General features: G+C 39.1%; 1 protein-coding gene across 4 annotated transcripts in view; it reads left to right on the top strand.

Annotated features, from left to right (window-relative positions):
* The window catches only part of AUH (AU RNA binding methylglutaconyl-CoA hydratase), a 180,217-nt gene that overhangs the window by 18,628 nt on the left and 134,103 nt on the right, over window positions 1-27,486 (top strand). For 3 of the 4 annotated variants that reach the window (XM_055579120.1, XM_055579118.1, XM_055579117.1), the window contains exons 2-3: window positions 2,629-2,696; window positions 2,806-2,893. The exons of the other annotated variant lie outside the window; for it this stretch is intronic. In XM_055579120.1, coding sequence (XP_055435095.1) covers window positions 2,629-2,696; window positions 2,806-2,893 — 156 coding nt within the window. The remainder of the gene's footprint in view (window positions 1-2,628; window positions 2,697-2,805; window positions 2,894-27,486) is intronic. 4 annotated transcript variants of the gene reach the window in all.

Genomic DNA, 27,486 nt, shown 5'->3' on the forward strand with positions numbered 1-27,486 from the left:
TAAGTGAATATTGCCATTTTTTTAGAATAGCTTTATTGCAATACAATTCATATACCCTAAAATTCTCCTGTTTAAAATATACAATTTAATGGCTTCTAGTGCATTTATAGAGATGTGCCTCTATCACCACTACAAGTACTGAACATTTCATTGCCCTAAAAAGAAACTTAACACTCTTTAGCTGTCTCTCCATCTCCAGCGGCCCTAGGCAATCACTGATCTACCTGTTTTGTCCCTTCTGATGTGCCTGCTCTCAGCATTTCATAGAAACGGCATTATACAGTACGTGCTCACTTGTCCCTGGCTTCTTTCACTCAGCATGTTTTCAGGGTTCATCCATGTTGCACATGTATTGATGCTTCTTTTTTTTTTTCTTGCTAAATATTACACTACATGGATTTGTTATATTTTGTTTATCCACTCATCAACTGATGGATATTTGGGTTGTTTCCAGGTTTTGAAAATTTTGAACAATGCTGTTCTGTTCATTCTGGTGTAAGTGTTTGTGTGAACATGTGTTTTCATTGAAAACTCTTTCTAAGGAAGATACTAAGTCAAAAGTTGCAAAGGCAATAATATATAAAAAGTTAAAACTTTGGTGCAAAAAAATGCCATAAACAAGTTGACTTTTAAAAGTGAATGATAGGGAAGAGATCTGTTCTATAAATAATGAATTAATATCTGTAATCTAAAAATTTATTATTTGAAATGCAAATGACAACTATAATAAGATAGGCAAACAGTAAGAACAGTCAGTTCAGAAAACAAATGACAAATGATCATTAAACCAGTTTAACTTTGGTTCCTATGATTGGGTGAAATCTGATATATGATGATATTTCCCTTGATGAGAATATTATAATATTCAGAATAATGTGACCAGTGATTGTCAATAATGTATTTATTGAGGTCCCCTTACTGACCTGAAATGAAGTGTATAGATAATGTAAGCAGCTGACAAACATAACTTAAAAAAATCCTTAAATATAGTAATGAAAGCAAAAGAAGTAGTTTATGGCAGAATAACATTTCAGTATATAATTTTTCTGCTGTGATCATTAAAATATAAATAAGTTAGAATTTAAGAGAAGTAAGAAAACTAGAAACCATTCTACAAAGTAAATAGAGACAAATAAAAAACAGATGGTGTAAGGGGATAAATAGACCAAACTTACTGTCTATGTTAAGAGACTGAGGAAATAGCCTGAATTGAAAAAGGGGTAATATACCAAGATAAATTTGATACTGAGCAAAAGTGGTAGTCTTACAAATGAGCTGCACTTTACTTATTTGTTTTTGACTTAAAATAATCCTCTATTGGGATGTGGAACAGGGTAGTGACAGAGTAAATTCTACGATTCAGTTCTCATTGACACCAAGTCAAACAGAAGTTCTTTTACCAGTAATAATACTTGAAAATGCAGGGAATGTAATTAGACTTAACGTACATTTCGTTTTCTTGTTTGATGGATACCATGTAAAACAATTTATTGAAATTCCTGTAATTTTAGGACAAAAAGCATGTACTCGAAAATTCTAAATGTAAGTGACTTTGTTAAGTACATGGGACAGTCAGGAGAGAAACCTGGGATGGAAATATTGAAAACTATGTAATGTGGCAAATGGAATAGTTGAAGTATTAATCCCTGGTGGCTCAGATGGTAAAGAGCCCGCCTGCAATGCAGGAGACCCGGGGGTTTGATCCCTGGGTCAGCAAGATACCCTGGAGAAAGGAATTGCAACCCTTTCTTGCCTGGAGAATTCCATGGACAGTGGAGCCTGGTAGGCTACTGTTCACAGAGTTGCACAGAGTCGGACATGACTGAGTGACTAATAAACACACACATACACATACACACACACACACACACAAGCAAAAAAAAGCTGATCCCATAATGCTTGCCTGTGACAAGAAATTGTTAGCTATTGTGTACTTCTATGTATACTGAAGATAATAAAGCTATATTTTAAATGTGGCCTTCCTACTCTGTAGTCTGATTAAGCTATGTAAAATTTAAAATGTGTAGAATTGTAAAATGTGGCATATTACCTTGGTGGTGCGTAAAGAGAGAGGAATTGAAGGGGCATGCTCTTACAAAGTTCTCTAAAAGGCTGGACAAAAGTGTTGAATGTTAAGTATGAGATTGATTTTATAAATATGTATACCAAATTTTTCAAAAATACGCTTGAAAAGGACGGTAAACATGAAAATTAGGATAAAGCTCTTGAAGTGAACCTCAGAGAGGTGGTAGATTCCAAAGTCCCAAGTTAACTAGCTTTGTATATATGGGAATCTGTACCCTGAATTGGAAAGACTGATGCTGAAGCTGAAACTCCAGTATTCTGGCCACCTCATGTAAAGAGCTGACTCATTTGAAAAGACCCTGATGCTGGGAAAGATTGAGGGCAGGAGGAGAAGGGGATGACAGATGATGAGATGGTTGGATGGTATCACTGATTCAATGAACATGAGTTTGCATGAACTCCTGGAGTTGGTGATGGACAGGGAGGCCTGGTGTGCTGTGGTTCATGGGGTTGCAAAGAGTCAGACAGTACTGAGCAACTGAACTGAACTGTTCCCTGAATACCTCACTAACTCAAATGCTTTTTTGTTTCCCCCTTAACTAGGAATTGTGGTGCTTGGAATAAACAGAGCCTATGCCAAAAATTCATTGAGTAAAAATCTTATAAAAATGGTGAGTGTAAAGATTAAACTGTTTGCTTCTAAGATTATGGTACAGTGTTGACACCAACCTGAAAATGATTTTTCCTCTTTTCCTTCTTATCTTTCCTGTTTCTATTTAGCTTTCAAAAGCTGTGGATGCTTTAAAATCTGATAAGAAAGTACGGACCATAATAGTCAGAAGTGAAGTCCCTGGGATATTCTGTGCTGGTATGTAAAAAGATTAAATTTTTAAAACTAGTCTAATATTTCCTTAGCAGTAGCGTATTTTCCATTATAAAGTGTTCTGTGGTTTGAATTTCATTACCAACAATTCCTCTTTGTTTTTCTACTGTTGTTACAAGAAAAAAAAATGTTTTCTCAGAAAGAAATCTTTGCAACATGTGGAGAAGTTGTTTTGGAAGTTGAAAAAATAGTTTGAGCAATTAAAATATTTGTTTGTGGTACTTGAATGATCTTTATGAAAGATGAGCTGGGAAGGAAAAATTGTGTCTCCTACTCAAAACAGTGTGCTCTGTGTTTATAAGTTACTTAAAAAATACTTAACTGACTAGTAGTAACTGCTGCTGCTACTGCTGCTAAGTCGCTTCAGTCGTGTCTGACTCTGTGCGACCCCATAGACGGCAGCCCACCAGGCTCCCCTGTCCCTGGGATTCTCCAGGCAAGAACACTGGAGTGGGTTGCCATTGCCTTCTCCCCAATGCATGAAAGTGAAAAAAAACAGTGAAGTCGCTCAGTCGTGTCCGACTCCTAGCAACCCCATGGACTGCAGCCCACCAGTCCCCTCCATCCGTGGGATTTTCCAGTCAAGAGTACTGGAGTGGGGTGCCATTGCAAAACGTTAAATGTAGACATATGCTTTGGAGGTTTGTGTTTGTAGTAGTGCCCACTCAAATATGTGTCCACAAATTGTTTTTTTAAATTGGTGTCTACAGCAGTGAAGTGTTTTTTTATTTTTTTCCATTTGTGCTGTATTACCAAAAATCAAAGATTAAGTTGCCTTGCATTTTCCATATTTGTAAGTATTTCTAAGTCATGCGATTCAATGAATCTGTTTCAACTAGTCAAAAATATAGATGATTAAGATAAATAAATGCTGATAGTATACAGTATTATTGTATTTTATTAATAAGTAAATGAAGGTAGAAGTTGAGGGGTGAAAAAAATGTCTTCCAGTAAACATATAAATGGGACAATCTACTTGAGATTATCAAAGATTTGAGGGAACAAAATATAGTATTTTATTCATTCAAGTACTTTTGAGCATTTGGAGTACTCCCAGAGCAGTGCTGGGAACATGGGGGAGTATTTTTAAACAGAATGTTTTAAGAAGTGTCTTGGTTTAGGCCGATATTCTTTAGTTTGTCATTTTTAGATTTTTCAAACTTCTAACTCTGTAGCTTCCACCTTAAAATACTATAAAATTTTATGGTATTTAAGAACATTCAGTGTAAATGAATTACATTATAGTTTTTGTTATAATGTACCATATATAAAATGATTAGTTTTAGCTTCAGTTTGGTAATCAAAGAGAGTAGGTTTATCATGCTCAACTGCCTGGGTGAGGACAATTTGCAGTAAAGTTTCTGCTGCTTCTACATATGTCCAGCTTGAGTAATGCGATCCTCCTGGTGTTGTCAGAGGCTTGATGTGACAGTGTACATAATGCACAGAGCAGAAGTCAATATATTGTAGCTGTTAATAGTTTTTATAAGGACTAAAATTTATTAAAATTGTTTTCATAATATGAAAACGCTAAGAGTAGCACACGACTGAGCGCCTTCACTTTCACTTTTCACTTTCATGCATTGGAGAAGGCAATGGCACCCCACTCCAGTATTCTTGCCTGGAAAATCCAATGGACAGAGGAGCCTGGTGGCCTGCGGTCCATGGGGTCACTAGGAGTCGGACACAACTGAGCGACTTCACTTTCACTTTTCACTTTCATGCATTGGAGAAGGCAATGGCAACCCACTCCAGTGTTCTTGCCTGGAGAATCCCAGGGACGGGGGAGCCTGGTGGGCTGCCGTATGTGGGGTTGCACAGAGTCAGACACGACTGAAGCGACTTAGCAGCAGCAGCAGCATTTATTTATTCTTGTTGAAGAATACAGTTTTTCATATAATTAGAGTGTTAACTTTTATTCTGAAGTAGGAGAAGGCAATGGCACCCCACTCCAGTACTCTTGCCTGGAAAATCCCATAGATGGAGGAGCCTGGTAGGCTGCAGTCCATGGGATTGTGAAGAGTAGGACACGACTGAGCGACTTCACTTTCACTTTTCACTTTCATGCATTGGAGAAGGAAATGGCAACCCACTCCAATGTTCTTGCCTAGAGAATCTCAGGGACGGGGGAGCCTGGTGGGTTGCCGTCTGTGGGGTCACACAGAGTCGGACACGACTGAAGCAACTTAGCAGTAGCAGTTATATTCAAAAGAAAAATCGTCACAAATAGTGTACTCATTTATTGGTTATTCTCTTAGCTCCCATTCCCTAAAGTTGCTCATTTTTCCTCTTCCCTTTCTGCCCCCACAAAGGTTTCTCTTCTCTGTACATCTGTGTTCTAGTGGAATCTTGTTCATTTCCAGAAACTTAAAGCCTATGGAGTGATCTTGCTTCAAATTTCTTGAGGATAGTAACTTCTCTTTTTCTTCCTTGAAAATCTTCTTATATATTCTCACATCACAGCATATAATAGAGACTCACCATGTACTTGCTGAATTTAATCAGCCTTTTGGAGAAGTAAATGGCAACCCACTCCAGGATTTTTGCTTGGAGAATCCCATGGACAGAGGATCCTGGCAGGCCACAGTCCATGGGGTCACAAGGGTCAGACACGACTTAGCGACTAGACCACGACCACCACCAATTAGCCTTTAAAGTGTGCTGTGATTCACTGATTTTTTTTTCAAGGGTTATTGGGTTGTGAGCAGTTTCTCTGAAATTGTCTCAGACTACTCTTCTATTCACTGACAGTATCTCTGGCTCCTGCCTTTGGTTCTTTTTTCTGTGTCCTTTTTCTAACATACTAGAGGAACAGGTAATTAGGCATTATTAAAATGATTCCGGTGGTTTGGGGAGAAGGGACACATATATATGTATGGCTGAGTCCCTTCATTGTTCGCCTGAAACTACCACAACTTTGCTAATTGGCCATACCCCAATATAAAATAAAAAAATTTAGATATAAAAAAAAAAGATCCCTACATGCACTGGAGGTTGCACTGATTGATTTCCGACTTTTCATTTAAATCTGTTATTTAGAAGCAAAAATTGTATTCTACTTACCTTAACATTTTTAAAGGAAATAATGTCGCATGTCAAACATATGAAGTGTGTACAAAATATATGAAAAAGTATACAAAGAGAAGTCCCATTCTTACCCATGTCCTTATTCCATTCTTTTCCTAATAAAAATAGCAATTTTAATTTTCTTTTTTATCCTTCTAGTTTTTCATTATACAGATATATACAAATATACAGACATACACATGCACTCAGTAGAATGTTAAGGAACTATTTAGAATGATAATATGAAGACTATGTTATAGTGTGAAAAATACATGTTATAAGAGATCAGTTCAGTCAGTTCAGTCACTCAGTTGTGTCCGATTCTTTGTGACCCCATGAACTGCAAAACGCCAGGCCTCCCTGTCCATCACCAACTCCTGGAGTTCACCCAAACCCACGTCCATTGAGTCGGTGATGACATCCAACCATCTCATTGTCTGTCATCCCCTTCTCTTCCTGCCCTGAATCTTTGCCAGCATCAGGGTCTTTTCCAGTGAGTCAGCTCTTTACGTCAGGTGGCCAAAGTATTAGAGTTTCAACTTCAACATTAGTCCTTCCAATGAACACCCAGGACTGATCTCCTGTAGGATGGACTGGTTGGATCTCCTTGCAGTCCAAGGGACTCTCAAGAGTCTTCTCCAACACCACAGTTCAAAAGCATCAATTCTTTGGCACTCTGCTTTCTTCACAGTCCAACTCTCACATCCATACATGACCACTGGAAAAACCATTGCCTTGACTAGACGGACCTTTGTTGACAAAGTAATGTCTCTGCTTTCTAATATACTGTCTAGGTTGGTCATAACTTTCCTTCCAAGGAGTAAGCGTCTTTTAATTTCATGGCTGCTGTCACAATCTGCAGTGATTTTGGAGCCCAAAAATTAAAGTCAGCCACTGTTCCCACTGTTTCCCCATCTATTTGCCATGAAGTGATGGGACCGGATGCCATGATCTTCGTTTTCTGAATGTTGAGCTTTAAGCCAACTTTTTCACTCTCCTCTTTCACTTTCATCAAGAAAGTACCTTTAGTACCTCTTCACTTTCTGCCATAACGGTGGTGTCATCTGCATATCTGAGGTTATTGATATTTCTCCTGGCAATCTTGATTCCAGCCTGTACTTCTTTCAGCCCAGCGTTTCTCATGATGTACTCTACATATAAGTTAAATAAGCAGGGTGACAATATACAGTCTCGACATACTTCTTTTCCTATTTGGAACCAGTCTGTTGTTCCATGTCCAGTTCTGACTGTGGCTTCCTGACCTGCATACAGGTTTCTCAAGAGGCAGGTCAGGTCGTCTGGTATTCCCATCTCTTTCAGAATTTTCCACAGTTTATTGTGATCCACACAGTCAAAGGCTTTGGCATAGTCAATAAAACAGATAGATATTTTTCTGGAACTCTCTTGCTTTTTCCATGATCCATTGGATATTGGCAATTTGGTTTCTGGTTCCTCTGCCTTTTCTAAAACCAGGTTGAACATCTGGAAGTTCATGGTTCATGTAGTGCTGAAGCCTGGCTTGGAGAATATTGAGCATTACTTTACAAGTGTGTGAGATGAGTGCAATTGTGTGGTAGTTTGAGCATTCTTTGGCATTGCCTTTCTTTGGGATTGGAATGAAAACTGGCCTTTTCCAGTCCTGTGGCCACTGCTGAGTTTTCCAAATTTGCTGGCATATTGACTGCAGCACTTTCACAGTATCATCTTTCAGGATTTGAAATAGCTCAACTGGAATTCCATCACCTTCACTAGCTTTGTTCCTAGTGATGCTTCCTAAGGCCTACTTGACTTCACATTCCAGGATGTCTGGCTCTAGGTGAGTGATCACACCATCGTGTTTATCTGGGTCGTGAAGATCTTTTTTGTACAGTTCTTCTGTGTATTCTTGCCATCTCTTCTTAATATCTTCTGCTTCTGTTAGGTCCCTACCATTTCTGTCCTTTATTGAGCCCATCTTTTCATGAAATGTTCCCTTGGTATCTCTAATTTTCTTGAAGAGATCTCTGGTCTTTCCCATTCTGTTGTTTTCCTCTACTTCTTTGCATTGATCGCTGAGGAAGGCTTTTTTCTCTCTCCTTGCTATTCTTTGGAACTCTGCATTCAAATGGGTATATCTTTCCTTTTCTCCTTTGCTTTTTGTTTCCTTTCTTTTCACAGCTATTTGTAAGGCCTCTTCAGGCAGCGTTTTTGCTTTTTTGCATTTCTTTGCCATGGGGATGGTCTTGATCCCTGTCTCCTGTACAAGGTCACAAACCTCCGTCCCTAGTTCATCAGGCACTCTGTCTATCAGATCTAGTCCCTTAAATCTATTTCTCACTTCCACTGTATAGTTAGAAGGGATGTTATAAGAGATAGCTACCTATAAAATGATATTCCCATTATGACTGCACGTATGTAAACTGTGTCTACAGATGTAGTTTAGCTTTCTTTAATAAGTATTTTAAGAAGTTGTATTAAGTGAATATACACAAAGAAAATAATTTTGAAAAATTTAGCAAATGTATTTAGTGTGTTTTCTGTATTTGGTAACTAAAATCATAATGTTAGTTGAGTTTCTGAATGACTGTTGCAACATTTGAGAGGAAAAGCTTCAGAGTGTAAAACCGTGTGTCACAGTGCAGATGCTTTCATTTAATGGACCCCTGTGAACCTAAGTGCCTGTTTAAAGGTGGTGGCTTTGCTGGAATTACTTCTGACTCCTACTGCAGGGTTTTTTACTAAATCAGTGATTTTAATCTTTTGGTGTATGAGGTCTCTCAGTTCTTAAAATTTCATGCATTTATACAGTCACGTATGGTGACTGAGAATATGTGTAATGTCATAATGGCATTCTGGTTACAGTAATATAGTTAAATGAATTTTCTCTGATTAATCACAATGAAATCTAGATGCACAAAAGTGTATATCATAGCCATTATGACTGTAAGTGTTTTTTACACATGCTTTCAGATACTATGCCATATCCATGACATGGCTCTAGGTTGGGAATCAGATTTAGGTTTTCTTTCTTATGGATTTGAACATTACTTCTGGGTTTATGACTTGCATATATTTTTCTTAGAATACTGAGAAATAACCATTTTGATAGTTAGAGTTCATTGTGAAGTACTGACTAATTTTATCTTGTTTCTTACATGCACAGAAACACACATACCAAAAAAACGGAAATAATTTTACTGTTTCAAAATGTTTGAGTCAAAGTTTTAACATTATCAGTAATCAAACTATGAGAAAGACCTTTTAATTAGGCTATTGTATTGGATGTAAATGTTTAATCATACTCATCTGTTCATTTTCTTGTTCTTTTAGTGTTCTAACACTAGGTAGCAAAGTACATATGTATTGTTTTTATCATAACAATTTTATGAGAAATTACTGAGTCTGAGGAAATTTTTTGTCTTTAAATTCCTGAAATAGATTATAAACAGTTCTTGGTAATTGATTCCTGTATGTAGAACTCTAAATTGAGTGATTCACTGAATTATACTAGTATGGTTTTTTTTTTTTTTTTTAAAGTAAAGGTACTTTTGCTTCTGCTTTTGAGTTCTAGTAAATTACGTTCTGACTAAAAACTTGTCACTAAAACTGTCAGCGTGCTTTATTGAGTGATATATTGTTCAAGTGGATGTAGATGTCATGACAGTTAGATATGTGGAGTCCTCTGACTAATGAAATTAAATATTCAGTATTGTTTAGAATCTCAGGTTGTTATATTCGTTAGTTTAAATGTTAGTTCCTTAGAGAGTTTGATAAGTAAAGTGAAAAGATACAAATTTGTATTAATTCTGTGTAGGGTTCTTTTTTGGAAATAAAAAACTTGTGTTATAGAACTATTTGCAATAAAATGTACCTGTTTTAAGTACATATGTCAGTTTTGACCGGTGTTTAAACCATGAGGACAGTTGTGATATACAACATAAAGCTTTCTTTTTAAATTTTTAATTGAAGTGTGACTGACTTGTATTACTATGTTAAGTCCAGGTGTACAACATTACGATTCATTCTTTCCATACATTACAAAATGATCACTATGATAAGTCTGGTTACCATCTGTCACCATGCAGTTATTAAATATTATTGACTGAATTCTCCATGCTATCTATACATTTCATCCCTATGATTCATATCTTTTGTAACTGGAAGTTTATACCTCTTAATCTCCCTCATCTATTTCATTCATCTTCCTGCCCTGTCCCTTTTGGCAACCACTGGTTTGTTCTCTGTCTGTGACTCTTATTTTTGTTTGGTTCTGTTTGTTTATTTGTTTTGTTTTATAAATTCTACATGTAAGTAAAATCTTAGAATATTTGTCTTTCTTCGTCTAACTTATTTCACTTGGCATAATGCCCTCTATGTCCATCCACGTTCTTGCAAATGGCAAGAGTTTTTTCTTCTTTATGGCTGAGTAATATTCTGCTGACCACATATGTATATGCACCATGTTTTCTTTATCATGGACACTTAGGTTGCTTCCTTATGTTGTTGATTGTAAATAATGCTGCATTGAACATATGGGTGCATATACCTTTTTGAATTAGTGTTTTAGTTTTCTTTTTTTTTTGGAAAGAAAAAATATACAAGTCTATGTATTTAAAAATATGAATGACGATTTCTACACTCTTTTCTTTGGAAAGATCCCAAGGAGGGAAATTTCTGGGTCATTTGATTGTTCTGTTTTTTGTTTTTGAGGAACGCCCATACTGTTTTTCATAGTGGTTGTATGAATTTGTATTCCCACCAACAGTGCACAGGGTTCTCTTTTCTCCACATTCTCATCAACGCTTGTTATTTGTTTTTTTTTTTAATAGCCATTCTGACAGATAGAAGGTAATATTTCATTGTGATTTTTATTTATATTTCATAATGATTAGTGATTTCACCTGTGTGCCATCTGTATATCTTCTTTGGAAAAATGTCTATTCAGGTCCTCTGCCCATTTTTTAATCAGAATATTTGTTTTTGATGCTGAGTTGTATGAGTATTTTATTTTGGATATTAATACCTTATCAGATAATATAATTTGCAAATGTGTTTTCCCATTTGTTTTGTTGGTAGTTTCCTTCAATGTGCAAAAGCTTTTTAGTTTGATATAGTATCATTTGTTTATGTTCACTTTTGTTTCTGTTACTTGAGGAAACATATCCAAAAAAATATTGCTAAGACCAGTGTCGAAGATCATACTGCCTGAAGTTTAAGTTTTCTTCTAGTTATTTGGTTTCAGGTCTTGTATTTAGTCTTTAATTCATTTTGAGTTTATTTTTGTATATGGCGTGAGAATATAACCCAGTTTGATTCCTTTGCATTTGCTGTCTAGTTTTCTTAACACCATGTATTCCCCTGTTGTATATTCTTTTCTCCTTTGTTGTAGATTAGTTGCTGATAAAAGTATGGGTTTATTTCTGTACTCTCTGTTTTGTTCCATTAATCTATTAATATTTTTGTTTAACATATTGTTTTGATTACTGTAACTTTGTAATATAGTTTGAAATCAGAGTGTGTAATACCTTCAACTCTATTCTTTCTCAAGGTTGTTTTGGCTATTTGGAGTCTTTTGTGTTTCCATACGAGTTTTAGAATTACTTGTTCTGGTTCAAATGCTGTGGGTATTTTGATAGGGATTACACTGAGTCTAGAGATTGCCTTGAGTAGTATGGTCATTTTAACAATATTCTTCAAACCCATGAGTGCAGTGTATCTTTCCATTTGTTGGTGGTGTCTTCAGTTTCTTGTAGTTTTCTGAGTATAGATCTTTTACCTCCTTGGTAAATTTATTTCTAGATACTTTTGCTGCAATTATACATGGGATTATTTCCTTAACTTCTGTTTCTGTTAGTTTGTTGCTGGTTTATAGAAAGGAAACAGATTTCAGTATACTAATTTTGTACCTTGCAACTTTACTAACTTGAGTGATGAGTTCTAATAGTTTTTTGATGGTGTCTTTAGTACTTTCTATATAGAGTATCATGTCATCTGCAAACAATGACAGTGAAGTGCTTTACATGTACTCTCCTCAGTTCATCGAACATCTTTTTAAAAACATTTTTTTCATTTTTTATTTTTAGCTACACTGGGTCTTTATTGGTACATGCAGGTTTTTCTCTAGTTACGGCGAGTGGGGGCTACTCTTTCTTGTGGTGCTTGGGCTTCTCATTACAGTGGCTTCTCTTGTTGCAGGGCACGGGCTCTAGCCATGCAGGTTTAATAGTTGAAGTTCACAGGCTCTAGAGCATGGACTCAGTAGTTGTGGCGTGCAGGCTCAGTAGTTAATAGCTTGTGGGCTCTAGAGTACAGGCTTAATAGTCGTGTTACATGGGCTTAGTTGCTCTGTGGCATGTGGAATCTTCCTGGACCAGAGATCAAACCCATGCCCCTTGCATTGCCAGGCAGATTCTTATTCACTGAACCTTGAAAGAAGTCCTGAACTGTCATCTTTATCTTGAACTCTTTATTAGAGAGTTTGCTTACCTCTTCACTTAATTTTTTTGGCATTTTGTTTCTTTGAAACATATTCCCTTGTTGCCTCATTTTTTCCAGTTCTCTATTTCTATTTTTATGTATTAGGTTGATGGCAGGTGTCAGGCTACAGTCCATAGGGTTGCAGAGTCGGACACGACTGAGTGACTAAGCACTTAGGTAGATTGGTTACATTTCCCAATTTTGGATAAATAGCCTCATGTGGGCAGTGTCCTGTGGGGTCTCATGTAGGCAGTGTCCTGTGGGGTCCATCAGCACAAATCTCTCTGGTTACCAAAGCTATATGCTCTAGGGATGCTCCCTAAGTGGGCTGAGTGAACCCTTCGGTTGTGGTAGGGCTAACTACCATGCTGGTAAGTGGTGCTGGGCTCTGGCCAGGTTGACAGCCAGGCTTTGCCTCATGTAGAGGCTGCAGGTCACTCGTGGTTAGGGCTGGGTTCTCTGCAGCTGGCTTCAGGGTCAGATTGTCCTGGGGCTGGTGCCAGCTTCCTGGTGGGTGGTACTGTTAAAAATCATTCTTACGTACATTTGTAGTCAGCCCTTTCTCCTACTCTCACCCCCCTTAGAACACTGAACTTGTTATGCTTACTATAGTTTTTCCTCTTCTAGAATGTCTTACAGATGGAATCTTTCTGTAGGTGGCCTTTTTTGTGTGTGGCTTCCTTTACTTAGCACAATGCTTGAGGCTCACCCATGATGTATGTTTCAGCAGTTTCACTGTACTTTTGAGTATGATTTCATTATATTGCTGAGTATTCATTTTATATGTTGAGTAGTCCATTGCACAGATATACTGCGAATTATCTGTTTAGCAGTTAATGGTTGTTTGGGTTTTTCCAGTATTTTGGCTTTTATAAATACCACTTCCATGAACAGTCACATATGAATCATTTTGTGAACGTGTTTTCATTTCTCTTTTATAAGTACTAAGGAGTGGAATTATTGGGTTTATAATAACTATACATTTTGTTTTATAAGAAATTGCTACTGTTCTCTAGCCATTTTGCATTCCTGACAGCAATGTATGAGCCTTCCAGGTCTTCTGCATCCTTGCCAACACTTGATATTGTCCGTCTTGAATTTTAGACCTACTAATTGGTGTGCACTTGTGTGTAATTGTGGTTTTTGATATCATTCCTCTAATGAATAATGATTTTGAGTACCTCTTCTCTTGCTTTTTTGTCACCTTTATGTGTTTTTTTTTGGAGAAGTGTATTTAGGTGTTTTGGCCATGTTTTAACAAAAACTCTATTGAGTTATAGAGTTTTTAATATATTGTTGATATAAGACCTTTTGCTGATACATGTTTTTAAAGTATTTTTTCCTACTCTTTGGCTTCTCTTTTTCTTAACAGTTTGTTTGGAAGAACACAAATTTTTCAGTTGATGTCCAGTTACTCAATTTGTTTTCTCATTTCAGTTTTGTGAACTAAGAAATCTTGTCCTACTTCAGAGTCACAGAGAGTTTCTCATGCTGTGTTTTCTTCCACAAAGTTTTTAGTTACTATGGTCTATGTTTACGTCTATGACACATTGTTAATTTTTGTTGCAAGGTGTGACTTTAGGTAATGTGATCAAAATAAAATATGTCCTTGATTTCTGCCCTGAGTTCCTGGCACAAAGCTCCTAAAATCCTGGAGATTTCCTTCGCATTATATTAAGAGTATCTTCTTCATGTGATTAGAGGATTAGAACTCTCAGCCTCAGTTCTCCAACTTCAAGAAGGTAGAGGGTCCAGAAATTGAGTTCTGTCACCACTGGCCAGAGATTTAATCAATTGTTCATGTAGTGAAAACTCCATAAAAACCTATAAACAATGATGTTTGGGAGAATTTCCAGGTTGGTGAACTCATGGAAATGTTGGAGGGCAAAACCTTTGTGCCCCTCCTCCCCTGTACCTTGTCTGTATATCTCTTCCATTTGGCTGTTCCTGGGTTGTATTTTAATAATAAACTGGTAAGAATCTGCCTGCCAGTGCAGGAGATGGGAAGATCCCTTGGAGAAAGAAATGGCAGCTCACTCTAGTATTCTTGCCTGGGAAATCCCACGGACAGAGGAGCCTGGAGGATTATAGATCATGGGGTTGCAAAAGAGTTGGGTATGATTTAGCATCTAAACAACAACAACAAATGTAAGCAAAGTGACTTCTCAAGTTCTGTGAGTTTTTCTGATGAATTTTTGAATCTGATGAGGAATTTGTGGGGAACTCTTGAATTTATAGGTGATTGGTCGGAAGTATGGTTAATCTCCAGTACTTATGACTGGCGTGTAAAGTGAAAGCAGTTTTATGGGACTGAACCTTTAACAGTATGGTCTGTGCTGATTTAGGGAGTTAGCATTAGAATTGAGTTGAATCATTTGACATCCAGTTGGCGTCAGAGATGTAGTGAATTGGTGTACAAGTCCTCCCCTCCCCACCCCCACATCATGTCAGGAATAGGATTTGCTAGACTGACTCAAAAAACTCAAACAATTGCTTTACTTACTACTACTGGTGGTGGCTCAGAGGGTAAAGCGTCTGCCTGCAATGCGGGAGACCCGGGTTCAATCCTGGGTTGGGAAGATCTCCTGGAGAAGGAAATGGCACCCCACTCCAGTATTCTTGCCTGGAAAATCCCATGGATGGAGGAGCCTGGTAGGCTACAGTCCATGGGGTTGCAAAGAGTCGGGCACGACTGAGCAACTTCACTGGCTTATTATAAAGGCTGCCACTCAGAAACAGCCAAAATAGTAGAATGCATAGGGCAAGATTGGACTGGAGGGTGTTCAGGAGCTTCCATGCCCTCTTGGGTACATGATGCCCTCCCAAACATGTGTTCAACAACATGGAGGCTTTTAAACCCAACTGTTAATGGGTTTTATGGAGATTTCACTACACAGCCACAGTTGATTAAATAATTGGCCATTAGTGATTGAACTCAATGTCTGGTTCCTCTACCCTCTCCAGAGGTTGATGGGTAGGGATAAAAAGTTCTAACCTGTAATCATGACCAACCTCCATCCTAAAACTTTTAAGGGGCTCTCCAATAGTTATCTCATTAACATGAGCTCTGGTATGGTTGAGAGGGGCTCAGTATGAATAAAAATAGATAGAAAATACTTCTGTCATTCAGGAAATTCCAAGGGTTTTAAGAGCTCTGTACTAGGATCCCATGACAAAGACTGAATATGTTTTTATTATACGCTAGGATTTTTATGTAAGTCCAGTTCTTTCAGCACCATTTATTGAAGACTAACTCTTTGTCCACTGAATTATCTTAGTACCTTTCTAAAAAAAATCAGTTGACCATATGAGTGTGAGCTATACCCAGACCCTCTATGCTTTTCACTGTCTCAATTTCTGTGTCTTGAAATTGCTTGGTTAAATTTATTCCTAAATATTGCATATTTTTGATGATACTGTAAAGTGACCTTTCATAATTTAGGCTCTTAATTCTTATTGCTAGTGTATGGAAATACATTGATTTTTATATGTTGACTTTGTATCTTGTAGCCATATTAAACTCACTTTTTGGTTCTAGGAATCTCTTTTTGTAGATTCTTTGGGATTGTCTCTAGATATTCACATCATCTGTAAATAAAAAGAAAGTTTTACTTCTTCCTTTCCATTATGTTGACCTTTTGTTTGATTCTTATTACATTGGTTAGGACCTTCTTTACAGTGTTGAGTAAAAGTGGTGAGAATGTTAGGGGGAAGGTTTTATTGCTGTTTTTTTGTTTGTTTTATTGTTTTTCAAGTCATGAATTGTTGAATTTTATCAAATCTTTTTTTGTTTTTACATCTATTTTGATGATTATGGTTTTTCTTTCTTTTAATATGGTGAATTGATTGATTTTCAAATACGAAACAGCCTTGTATTCCTGGAACACATCCTTCTTGATCATGATGTATTAATGTTTTTACATATTGCTGGATTTGATTTGCCAGAATTTTGTTGATGAATTTTGCAGCTTTGTTCATAAGGGAAACTACTTTGTAGCTTTCTTTTCTTGTAATATTCCAGTCTGTTTTGATGGTAAGGTGTTGCTGGTCTCATAAAATGAATTGGGGGATACTCCAATTTGTGTCTTCTGTTTTATAGGAAGAACTTGTGTATTATAGGGGTTATTTCTTTGTTGTTCAGTAAAATGCACCAGCAAATCCATCTGGTCTAAGAGTTTTCTTTGTGGGAAGATTTTTAACTATTAATTTAGTTTCTTTAGTAGATATAAGACTATTCAAGTTATCCATTTCTTTTTAAGTTTTGATACATTGTGTCTTTTAAGGAAATTATCTGTTTTATCTAAGTTTCCAATTTTATTGGCATGAAGTTGCTTGTAATATTCCTTTTGTTGTTATTCAGTCTCCCAGTTGTGTTGGACTCTTTGCAGCCCCATGGACTGCACACCAGGCCTCTATCCTTCACCATCTCCCGAAGTTTCCCCAAGTTCATGTCCATTGCATCAGTGATGCCATCCAGCCATCTGATTCTCTGACACCCTCTTCTTCTGCCCTCAGTCTTGTCCAGCATCAGGAACTTTTCCAGTGAGTCAGTTGTTCACATCAGATGACCAGAATACTGGAGTTCAGCTTCAGCATCAGTCCTTCCTATGAATATTCAGGGTTGATTTCCCTTAAGATTGATTGGTTTGATTGCCGTACTGTCCAAGGGACTCTCAGGAATCTTCTCCAGCACCACAATTCAAAGGCATCAATTGTTTGGTGCTGTGCCTTCTTTATGGTCCAGCTCTCAGAACCCTATGTGATCACTGGCAAGATCATTGCCTTGACTATACGGACCTTTGTTGGCAGAGTATTGTCTCTGTTTTTCAACACACTGTCTAGGTTTGTCGTAACTTTCCTGCCAAGAAACAAACATCTTCTGATTTCATGGCTGCAATCACCATCTGCAGCAATTTTAGAGCCCCCAAAGAGGAAATCTGACACTACTTCCACCTTTTCTCCCTCTATTTGCCATGAAGTAATGGGGCCTAGGTAGCATGTTGAAAAGCAGAGACATTACTTTGCCAACAAAGGTCTGTTTAGTCAAGGCTATGGTTTTTCCAGTGGTCATGTATGGATGTGAGAGTTGGACTGTGAAGAAGGCTGAGTGCAGAAGAATTGATGCTTTTGAACTGTGGTGTTGGAGAAGACTCTTGAGAGTCCCTTGGACTGCAAGGAGATCCAACTATTCCATTCTAAAGGAGATCAGCCCTGGGTGTTCTTTGGAAGGAATGATGCTAAAGCTGAAACTCCAGTACTTTGGCCGCCTCATGCGAAGAGTTGACTCATTGGAAAAGACGCTGATGCTGGGAGGGATTGGGGGCAGGAGGAAAAGGGAACGACAGAGGATGAGGCTGGATGGCATCACCGACTCGATGGACGTGAGTTTGAGTGAACTCCGGGAGATGGTGATGGACAGGGAGGCCTGGCGTGCTGTGATTCATGGGGTCGCAAAGAGTCGGACACGACTGAGAGACTGGACTGAACTGAACTGAACTGAACTGAATGGGGCTGGATACCATGATTGTAGTTTTTTTAATGTTTAGTTTTAAGTCGGCTCTTTCAGTCTCCTCCTTTACCCTCATCAAGAGGCTCTTTTAGTTCCTCCTCACTTTCTGCCATTAGAGTGGTATCATCTGCTCATCTGAAGTTGTTGATGTTTCTGCCGCCTATCTTGATTCCAGCTTGTTACTCATTCAGCCTGGCATTTCTCATGATCTGCTCAGCGTATAGATTAAATAAAGAGGATGACAGCCCTGTTGTACTCCTTTCTTAATCCTGAACCAATTAATTGTTTCATACAGGGTTCTGACTGTTTCTTCTTGACCCACATACATGTTTCTCAGGAGGCATGTAAGATGCTTTGTTATTCCCATCTCTTTAAGAGCTTTCCACAGTTGATTATGATCCATACAGTCAAAGGCTTTGGCCTAATTGATGAAACAGAGGTAGATGTCTCTCTGGAATTCTCAAACTTTCTCTGTGATCCAGCGAATGTTGGCAATTTACTCTCTGGTTCCTCTTCCTTTTCTAAACCCAGCGGATATCTGCAACTTCTTGGTTCGCATAATGCTAAAGCCCAGCATGAAAGATTTTAAGTATGACCTTACTGGCATGGGAGATGAGTGCAATTGTCTGATGGTTAGCGCATTCTTTAGTACTACCATTCTTGGGAATTGGCATAAGAATTGACCTTTTACAATCCTGTGGCCACTGCTGGGTCTTCCAGATTTGCTGACATAATGAATGCACCACCTTGATGAGATCATCCTTTAGGGTTTTGAATAGTTATACTGTAATTCTTTCATATCCACTAGCTTTATTAATAGCAGTGCTTCCTAAGGCCCACTCGACTTTGCTCTCCAGAATGTGTGGCTCTGGGTGGCTCACTACACCACTGTAGAAATCTGGTTCATTTGGATCTTTTTTATACCATTCTTCCATGTATACTTTCCAACTCTTCTTGATGTCCAGCATATACTAGGTCTCTACCATTTGTGTCCTTTATTGTGTTCATCTTTGGTTAAAATGTTCCCTTGATATCTCCAGTTTTCCTCTAGTTCTTCCCCTTCTGTTGTCTTCCATTTTTATACACTGTTCATTGAGGAAGGCCTTCTGTCCCTTTGTGCTGTTTTTGGAATTCTGCATTTGATTGGGTATACTTGCCCTTTCTCCCTTTCTCTTCACTTCTCTTCTTTCTTTAGCTATTTTCAGGGTCCTCTCAGATAACCACTTTACCCTCTTGCTTTTGTTTTTCTTTAGGATGGTTTTGTTTGCTGCCTCCTGTACAATATTATTGTACAATATTACCCGTCTGTAGTTCTTCAGGTACTTTGTCTACCAGATCTAATCCCTTGAATCTATTTGTTACCTCCACTGCAGATTCACAGGGGATCTGATTTAAGTCATACCTGGCTGGCCTAGTGTTTTTCCCCACTTTCTGTAGTTTAAGCCTGAATTTTGCTATGAGAAGCTGATGATCTGAGCCACGGTCCACTCTAGGTCTTGTTTTTGCTGACTGTATACAGCTTCTCACATCTTCGGCTACAGTAAGTGTATAATCAGTTTGATTTTGGTATTGGCTATTTGGTAATGTCCATGTGTAAATTCATCTTTTGTGTTGTTGAAAAGGGTATTTGCTATGACCAATGCATCCTCTTGGCAGAATTCAGTTAGCTTTTGTCCTGCTTAGTTTTGTTCTCCAAGGTCAAGCTTGCCTGTTACTCCAGGTGTCTCTTGACTTCCTACTTTTGCATTCTAATCTCCAGTGATGAACAGAGTATCTTTTTTCTTTTTGGTATTAGTTCTAGGAGGTCTTCTAGGTCTTCATAGAACTAATCAACCTCAGCTTCTTTGGCATCGGTGGTAGGGGCATAGACTTGAATTACTCTGATATTGATTGCTTGCCTTGAAAACGAATTGAGATCATTATCTCATTTTTGAGGTTGCACCCAAGTACTGCATTTTGGACTCTCTTGTTGATTATAAGGGCTACTCCATTTCCTTTATGGGACTCTAGCCCACAGTAGTAGATATAATGGTCATCTGAATTAAATTTTCCTATTCCCATCCATTTTAGTTCACTGATTCCTAAGATGTAGATGTTTATTCTTACTGTCTTGTGCTTGACCACATTCTAGTTTACCTTGATTACAGGAACCGGACATTCCAGGTTCCTATGCGATACTGTTACTTGCAGTATTGGATTTTACTTTCATCAGCAGACACATCCACAGCCGAGCACCGTTTCTGCGTTGGTCCAGCTGCTTCATCCTTTCTGGGGCTATTAGTAGTTGTCCTCCGCTCTTCCCAAGTAGCGTATTGGACACCTTCAGATCTCAGGGACTCATCTTTCGGTGTCATGTCATGTCCTTTTACACATTCATGAGGTTCTCACAGCAGATGCACTGGGGTGGTTTGCCATCCTCCTCCAGTGGACCCTGTTTTGTCAGAACTCTCTACTATGGCCCATCTGTCTTGGGTGGCCCTACATGGCCCGGCTCGTAGCTTCATCGAATTATGCAAGCCCCTTTGCCACAACAAGGCAGTGATCTGTGAAGGGGATATTCCGTTATTATCCTTTTAATGTCTTTTGAATCTATAGTGATGGTTCCTCCTTCATTTTTGATATTGATTATTTGTATCTTTTTTCAAAACTTCTGGCAAAACATCTATTATTTTTCTTGATCCGTTGAAATAACTGGCTTGGTTTCGTTGTTTCTTTTTCCTTTTCTGTTTTCTGTGTCATTAATTTTTTTATTATTTTATTTTCTCTGCTTTGGGTTAAATTTACTTCTCATTTTATAGCTTCTTAATGTGGAACTTCCCTGGTAAACGCTCAGTGGTAAAGAATACACCTGCATACAATCTCTTCAAAACTTTTCTTAGTGCCTTTCTGTTTTTCTTTTTCCTCTGGGACCCCTATAACTTGAATATTGGTGGATTTCATATTGTCCCAAAACTCTCTGAGGCTATCCTCAATTCTTTTCATTCTTTTTCCTTTATTCTGCTCTTCAGAAATTATTTCAACCATTCTATCCTCCAGCTCACTTACCTGTTCTTCTGCCTCAGTTATTCTACTACTGGTTCCTTCTAGAGTATTTTTAATTTCAGTTGTTGTTATTCACAATTCTCATGATGTACTCTGCATATAAGTTAAATAAGCAGGGTGACAATATACAGCCTTGATGTACTCCTTTCCAGATTTGGAACCAGTCTGTTGTTCCATGTCCAGTTCTAACTGTGGCTTCCTGACCTGCATACAGGTTTCTCAGGAGGCAGGTCAGGTGGACCAGTATTCCCATCTCTTGAAGAATTTTCCATAGTTTCTTGTGATCTACACAGTCAAAGGCTTTGACTTAGTTTATAAAGCAGAAGTAGATATTTTCTTGGAACTCTCTTGCTTTTTGCCAGCAGATGTTGGCAATTTGATCTCTGGTTCCTCTGCCTTTTCTAAATACAGCTTTAACTTCTGGAAATTCATAGTTCACGTACTGTTAAAGCCTGGCTTGGAGAATTTTGAGCATTACTTTGCTAGCCTGTGAGATGAGTACAATTGTGCAGTAGTTTGAACATTCTTTGGCATTGCCTTTCTTTGGGATTGGAATGAAAACTGACCTTTTCCAGTCCTGTGGCCACTGCTATTTTCCATATTTGTTGACATATTGAGTGCAGCACTTTCACAGCATCATCTTTTAGGATTTGAAATAGCTCAACTGGAATTCCATCACCTCCACTAGCTTTGTTAGTAGTGATGCTTCCTAAGGCCCACTTGACTTTGCATTCCAGGATGTCTGGCTCTAGGTGAGTGATCACAACATCGTGGTTATCTGGGTCATTATGATATTTTTTGTATAGTTCTTCTGTGTATTCCTGCCACCAATATCTTCTGTTCTGTTAGTGAAGTGAAGTGAAGCCACTCAGTCATGTCCGACTCTTTGCAACTGCATGAACTGTAGCCTACCAGGCTCATCAGTCCATGGATTTTTCCAGGCAAGAATACTGGAGTGGGTTGCCATTTCCTATGTCTCTTGTCCATACCATTTCTGTCCTTTATTGTGCCTATCTTAGCATGAAATGTTCCCTTGGTATCTCTAATTTTCTTGAAGAGATCTCTAGTCTTTCCCATTCTGTTGTTTTTTTCTATTTCTTTGCATTGATCACTGAGGAAGGCTTTCTTATCTCTCCTTGCTATTCTTTGGAACTCTGCATTCAGATAAGTATATCTTTCCTTTTCTCCTTTGCCTTTTCTCTTTTTCTCCTTTGCCTTTTGCTTCTCTTCTTTTCACAGCTATTTGTAAGGCCTCCTCAGACAACCATTTTGTTTTTTTGCATTTCTTTTTCTTCGGGATGGTCTTGATCCCTGCCTCCTGTACAAAGTCATAAACCTCTGTACATAGTTCTTCAGGCACTCTGTCTTATCAGATCTAATCCCTTGAATCTGTTTGTCACTTCCACTGTATAATAAGGGATTTGATTTACCTCATACCTGAATGGTCTAGTGGTTTTCCCTACTTTCTTCAATTTACCTCTGAATCTGGCCGATAAGGAGTTCATGATCAGAGCCACAGTCAGCTCCCAACTGTATAGAGCTTCTCCATCTTTGGCTGCAAAGAATATAATGAGTCTGATTTCGATACTGACCATCTGGTGATACCATGTGTAGAGTCTTCTCTTGTGTTGTTGGAAGAAGGTGTTTGCTATGACTAGTATGTTCTCTTGGCAAAACTCTATTAGCCTTTGCCCTGCTTCATTCTATACTCCAAGGCCAAATTTGCCTGTTACTCCAGGTATGTCTACATGTACAAGACTCTACACATGGACATCACCAGATAGTCAACACCGAAATCAGATTGGTTATATTCTTTGCAGCCAAAGATGGAAAAGCTCTATATAGTCAGCAAAAACAACACTGGGAGCTGACTGTGGCTCAGATCATGAACTCCTTATTGCCAAATTCATACTTAAATAGAAGAAAGTGGGGAAAACCACTAGACCATTCAGGTATGACCTAAATCAAATCTCTTATGATTATACAGTGAAAGTGAGAAGTAGATTTAAGGGACTAGATATGATAGAGTGCCTGGTCAACTATGGATGGAGGTTCGTGACATAGCACAGAAGACAGGGATCAAGACCATCCCCATGGCAAAGAAATGCAAAAATGCAAAATGGCTGTCTGAGGAGGCCTTACAACTAGCTGTGAAAAGCAAAGTGAAAAGCAAAGGAGAAAAGGAAAGATATTCCCATCTGAATGCAGAGTTCCAAAGAATAGCAAGGAGAGACAAAAAAGCCTTCCTCAGAGATCAATGCAAAGAAGTAGAGGAAAACAACAGAATGGGAAAGACCAGAGATCTCTTCAAGAAAATTAGAGATACCAAGGGAACATTTCATGAAAAGATGGGCTCGAAAGGACAGAAATGGTAGAGATCTAACAGAAGCAGAAGATATTAAGAAGAAGTGGCAAGAATACACAGAACTGTACAAAAAAGATCTTCACGACCCAGATAATCACGATGGTGTGATCACTGACGTAGAGCCAGACATCCTGGAATGTGAAGTCAAGTGGGCCTTAGAAAGTATCACTAGGAACAAAGCTAGTGGAGGTGATGGAATTCCAGATGAGCTATTTCAAATCCTGAAAGATGATGCTATGAAAGTGCTACAGTCAATATGCCAGCAAATTTGGAAAACTGAGCAGTGGCCACAGGACTGGAAAAGGTCAGTTTTCATTCCAATCCTAAAGAAAGGTAATGCCAGAGAATGCTCAAACTACCACACAATTGCACTCATCTCACACGCTAGTAAAGTAATGCTCAAAATTCTCTGAGCCAGGCTTCAGCACTACGTGAACCGTGAACTTCCAGTTGTTCAAGCTGGTTTTAGAAAAGGCAGAGGAATCAGAGATCAAATTGCCAACATCCGCTGGATCATGGAAAAAGCAGGAGAGTTCCAGAAAAACATCTATTTCTGCTTTATTGACTATGCCAAAGCCTTTGACTGTGTGGATCACAATAAACTGTGGAAAATTCTGAAAGAGATGAGAATACCAGATCATCTGACCTGTCTCTTGAGAAACCTGTATGCAGGTCAGGAAGCCACAGTTAGAACTGAACATGGAACAACAACTGGTTCCAAATAGGAAAAGGAGTACGTCAAGGCTGTATATTATCACCCTGCTTATTTAACTTATATGCAGAGTACATCATGAGAAACGCTGGGCTGGAAGAAGCACAAGCTGGAATCAAGATTGCCAGGAGAAATATCACTAACCTCAGATATGCAGACGACACCATCCTTATGGCAGAAAGTGAAGAGGAACTAAAAAGCCTGCTGATGATAAAAGTGAAGGAAGAGAGTGAAAAAGTTGGCTTAAAGCTCAACATTCAGAAAACTAAGATCATGACATCTGGTCCCATCACTTCATGGCAAATAGATGGGGAAACAGTGGAAATAGTGTCAGACTTTATTTTTCTGGGCTCCAAAATCACTGCAGATGGTGATTGCAGCCATGAAATTAAAAGACACTTACTCCTTGGAAGGAAAGTTATGACCAACCTAGATAGCATATTTAAAAGCAGAGACATTACTTTGTCTGTAAAGGTCTGTCTAATCAAGGCAATGGTTTTTGCAGTGGTCATGTATGGATGTGAGAGTTGGACAGTGAAGAAAGCTGAGTGCTGAAGAATTGATGCTTTTGAACTGTGGTGTTAGAGAATACTCTTGAGAGTCCCTTGGACTGCAAGGAGATCCAACTAGCCCATCCTAAATGAGATCAGTCCTGGGTGTTCATTGGAAGGATTGATGTTGAAGTGGAAACTCCAATACTTAGGCCACCTGATGCGAAGAGCTGACTCATTGGAAAAGACCCTAATGCTGGGAAGGATTGGGGGCAGGAGGAGAAGGGGACGACAGAGGAAGTGATGGCTGGATGGCATCACTGACTCAATAGACATGGGTTTGGGTAGACTCCGGGAGTTGGTGATGGATAGGGAGGCCTGGCGTGCTTTGATTCATGGGGTCTCAAAGAGACGGACACAGCTACGTGACTGAACTGAACTGAACTGAACTGAACCAGGTATGTCTTTGACTTCCTACTTTTGCCTTCCAGTCCCCTATGGTGAAAAGGACATCTTTTTTGGGTGTTAGTTCTAGAAGGTCTCGTAGGTCTTCATAGAACCGTTCAAGATCAGTTTCTTCAGCCTTACTGGTTGAGGCATAGACTTGGATTACTGTGATATTGAATGGTCTTCCTTGGAAAGAAACAGATTATTCTGTCATTTTTGAGATTGCATCCAAGTATTGCATTTTGGACTCTTGTTGACTATGATGGCTACTCCATTTCGTCTAAGGGAGTCTTGTCCGAAGTAGTAGATAAAATGGTCATCTAAGTTAAATTCACCCATTCCAGTCCATTTTAGTTAACTGGTTCCTAAAATGTCGATGTTCACTCTTGCCATCTCCGGTTTGACCACTTCCAATTTGCCTTAATTTCTTGGACCTAATATTCCAGGTTCCTGTGCAGTCTTAATCTCTACAGCATTGGACTTCACTCCATCACCAGTCACATCCATAACTGGGTGTTGTTTTTGCTTTGGCTCCATCTCTCCATTCTTTCTGAGGTTATTTCTCTACTGATCTCTAGTAGCATATTGGGCACCTATCAGCTTGGGGAGTTCATCTTTCAGTGTCCTGTCTTTTGCCTTTTCATACTGTTCATGGGGTTCTCAAGGCAAGAATTACTGAAGCGGTTTGCCATTCCCTTCTCCAGTGGACCACTTTTTGTCAGAACTCTCCACCATGATCTGTCTGTCTTGCATGGCTCTACACCGCATGACTCATAGTTTCATTGAGATAGACAAGGCTGTGGTCCATGTGATCCAATTGCTTATTTTTCTATGATTGTGGTTATCATTCTGTCTGCCCTCTGATGGAGAAAGATAACAGGCTTATGGAAGCTTCCTGATGGGCGAGACTGACAAAGGAGGAAACTGAGTCTTGTTCTATTGGGTTGGGCCATGCTCAGTAAATCTTTAATTCAATTTTCTGTTGATGGGCGGGTCTGTGTTCCTTCCCTGTTATTTGACCTGAGCCCGAACTATGGTGGAGGTAATGAAGATAATGGGGACCTCTTTCAAAAGGCCCTATGCATGTACCACTGCACTGAGTGCCTCCAGTCCTGCAGCAGGCCACCGCTGGCCCATGCCTCCACTCATGGAGACTCATGGACACTTATGTGCAAGTCTGGGTCAGTCTCTTGTGGGGTCACTGCTCCTTTCTACTGGGTCCTGGTGCACTCAAGGTTCTGTTTGTGCCTTCCCAGAGTCTGCTTCCCCAATCCTGTGTAAATTCTGGTGGGTCTATGGTGGGGTTAACAGCGACCTCCTCCAAGAGGGCTTATGCTGTACCCAGGTCTACTGCACCCAGAGCCCCTGTCCCTGCGGCAGTCCACTGCCGACCCGTACCTCCACAGGAGATGCTCAAACACAGTTCTGTCTCAGTCTCTGTGGGGTCTCTGGGTCCTGGTGCAAACAAGGTTTGTTTGAGCCCTCTGAGGATCTCTGGTGGGCGTGGGGTTTGATTCTAAACGTGATTTCAGCCCTCCTCCTGTCTTGCTGGGGTTCTCTGGCCTTGGACGTGGGGTATCTCCTCAAAGTCACTCCAATGCTGCGCAGCCGCCGCTCCAGCACCTACCTTCTTGTTGGGGCTTCTCTGCTTTTGTACGTGGGGTATCTCCTCAAAGTCACTCCAATGCTGTGCAGCCGCCGCTCCAGCACCTACCATCTTGTTGGGGCTTCTCTGCTCTTGTACGTGGGGTATCTCCTCAAAGTTGCTCTGGTGCCGCGTAGCTGCCTCTCCAGCATTGCGCAGCCACCACTCCAGTGCCTGCCATCTTCGTGGGGCTTCTCTGCCCTTGGACATGGGGTATCTCCTCAAAGTCGCTCCAGTTCCATGCAGAGTCACTTACAGGATAAACCCATGGAGAGACATGTCTAGACACATTAATCAAGCTAACAGAGATTAAACACAAGAAAGAATATTAAAAGCAGCAAGGGAAAAGGAACAAGAAACATAAAGGGAAAACCTGTACCATTAACAGTGGATCTTTCAGCAGGAACTTTGCAGGCCAGAAGGGAATGGCAGGATATATTTAAAGTACTGAAAGAATAAAGTCTACAACCAAGATTACTATACCTGGCAAGGGTCTCATTCAAAATTGATGGAGGAATCAAAAGCTTTACAGACAAGCAAATGTTTAAGAGAATTTTCCACTACCAGACCAGCTTTAACAAATACTGAAGGAACTTATTTAGGCAGTAATCACAAGAGAAAGGAAAGACCCATAAAAACAAACCCAGAACAATTAGGAAAATGTCAATAGGAACATAGATATCAATAATTATTTTAAATATAAACAGATTAAACACACCAACCAAAAATACAGACTGATTGAATGGATACAAAAGCAAGACCCATTTATATACTGCCTACAAGAGACCCACTTCAGACACAGAGACACATACAGTCTGAAAGTAAAAGGATGGAAAAGGATATTT

The sequence above is a fragment of the Bubalus kerabau genome, chromosome 4 (genome assembly GCF_029407905.1).
Source record: "Bubalus kerabau isolate K-KA32 ecotype Philippines breed swamp buffalo chromosome 4, PCC_UOA_SB_1v2, whole genome shotgun sequence".
In the NCBI taxonomy this organism is placed as follows: domain Eukaryota; kingdom Metazoa; phylum Chordata; class Mammalia; order Artiodactyla; family Bovidae; genus Bubalus; species Bubalus kerabau.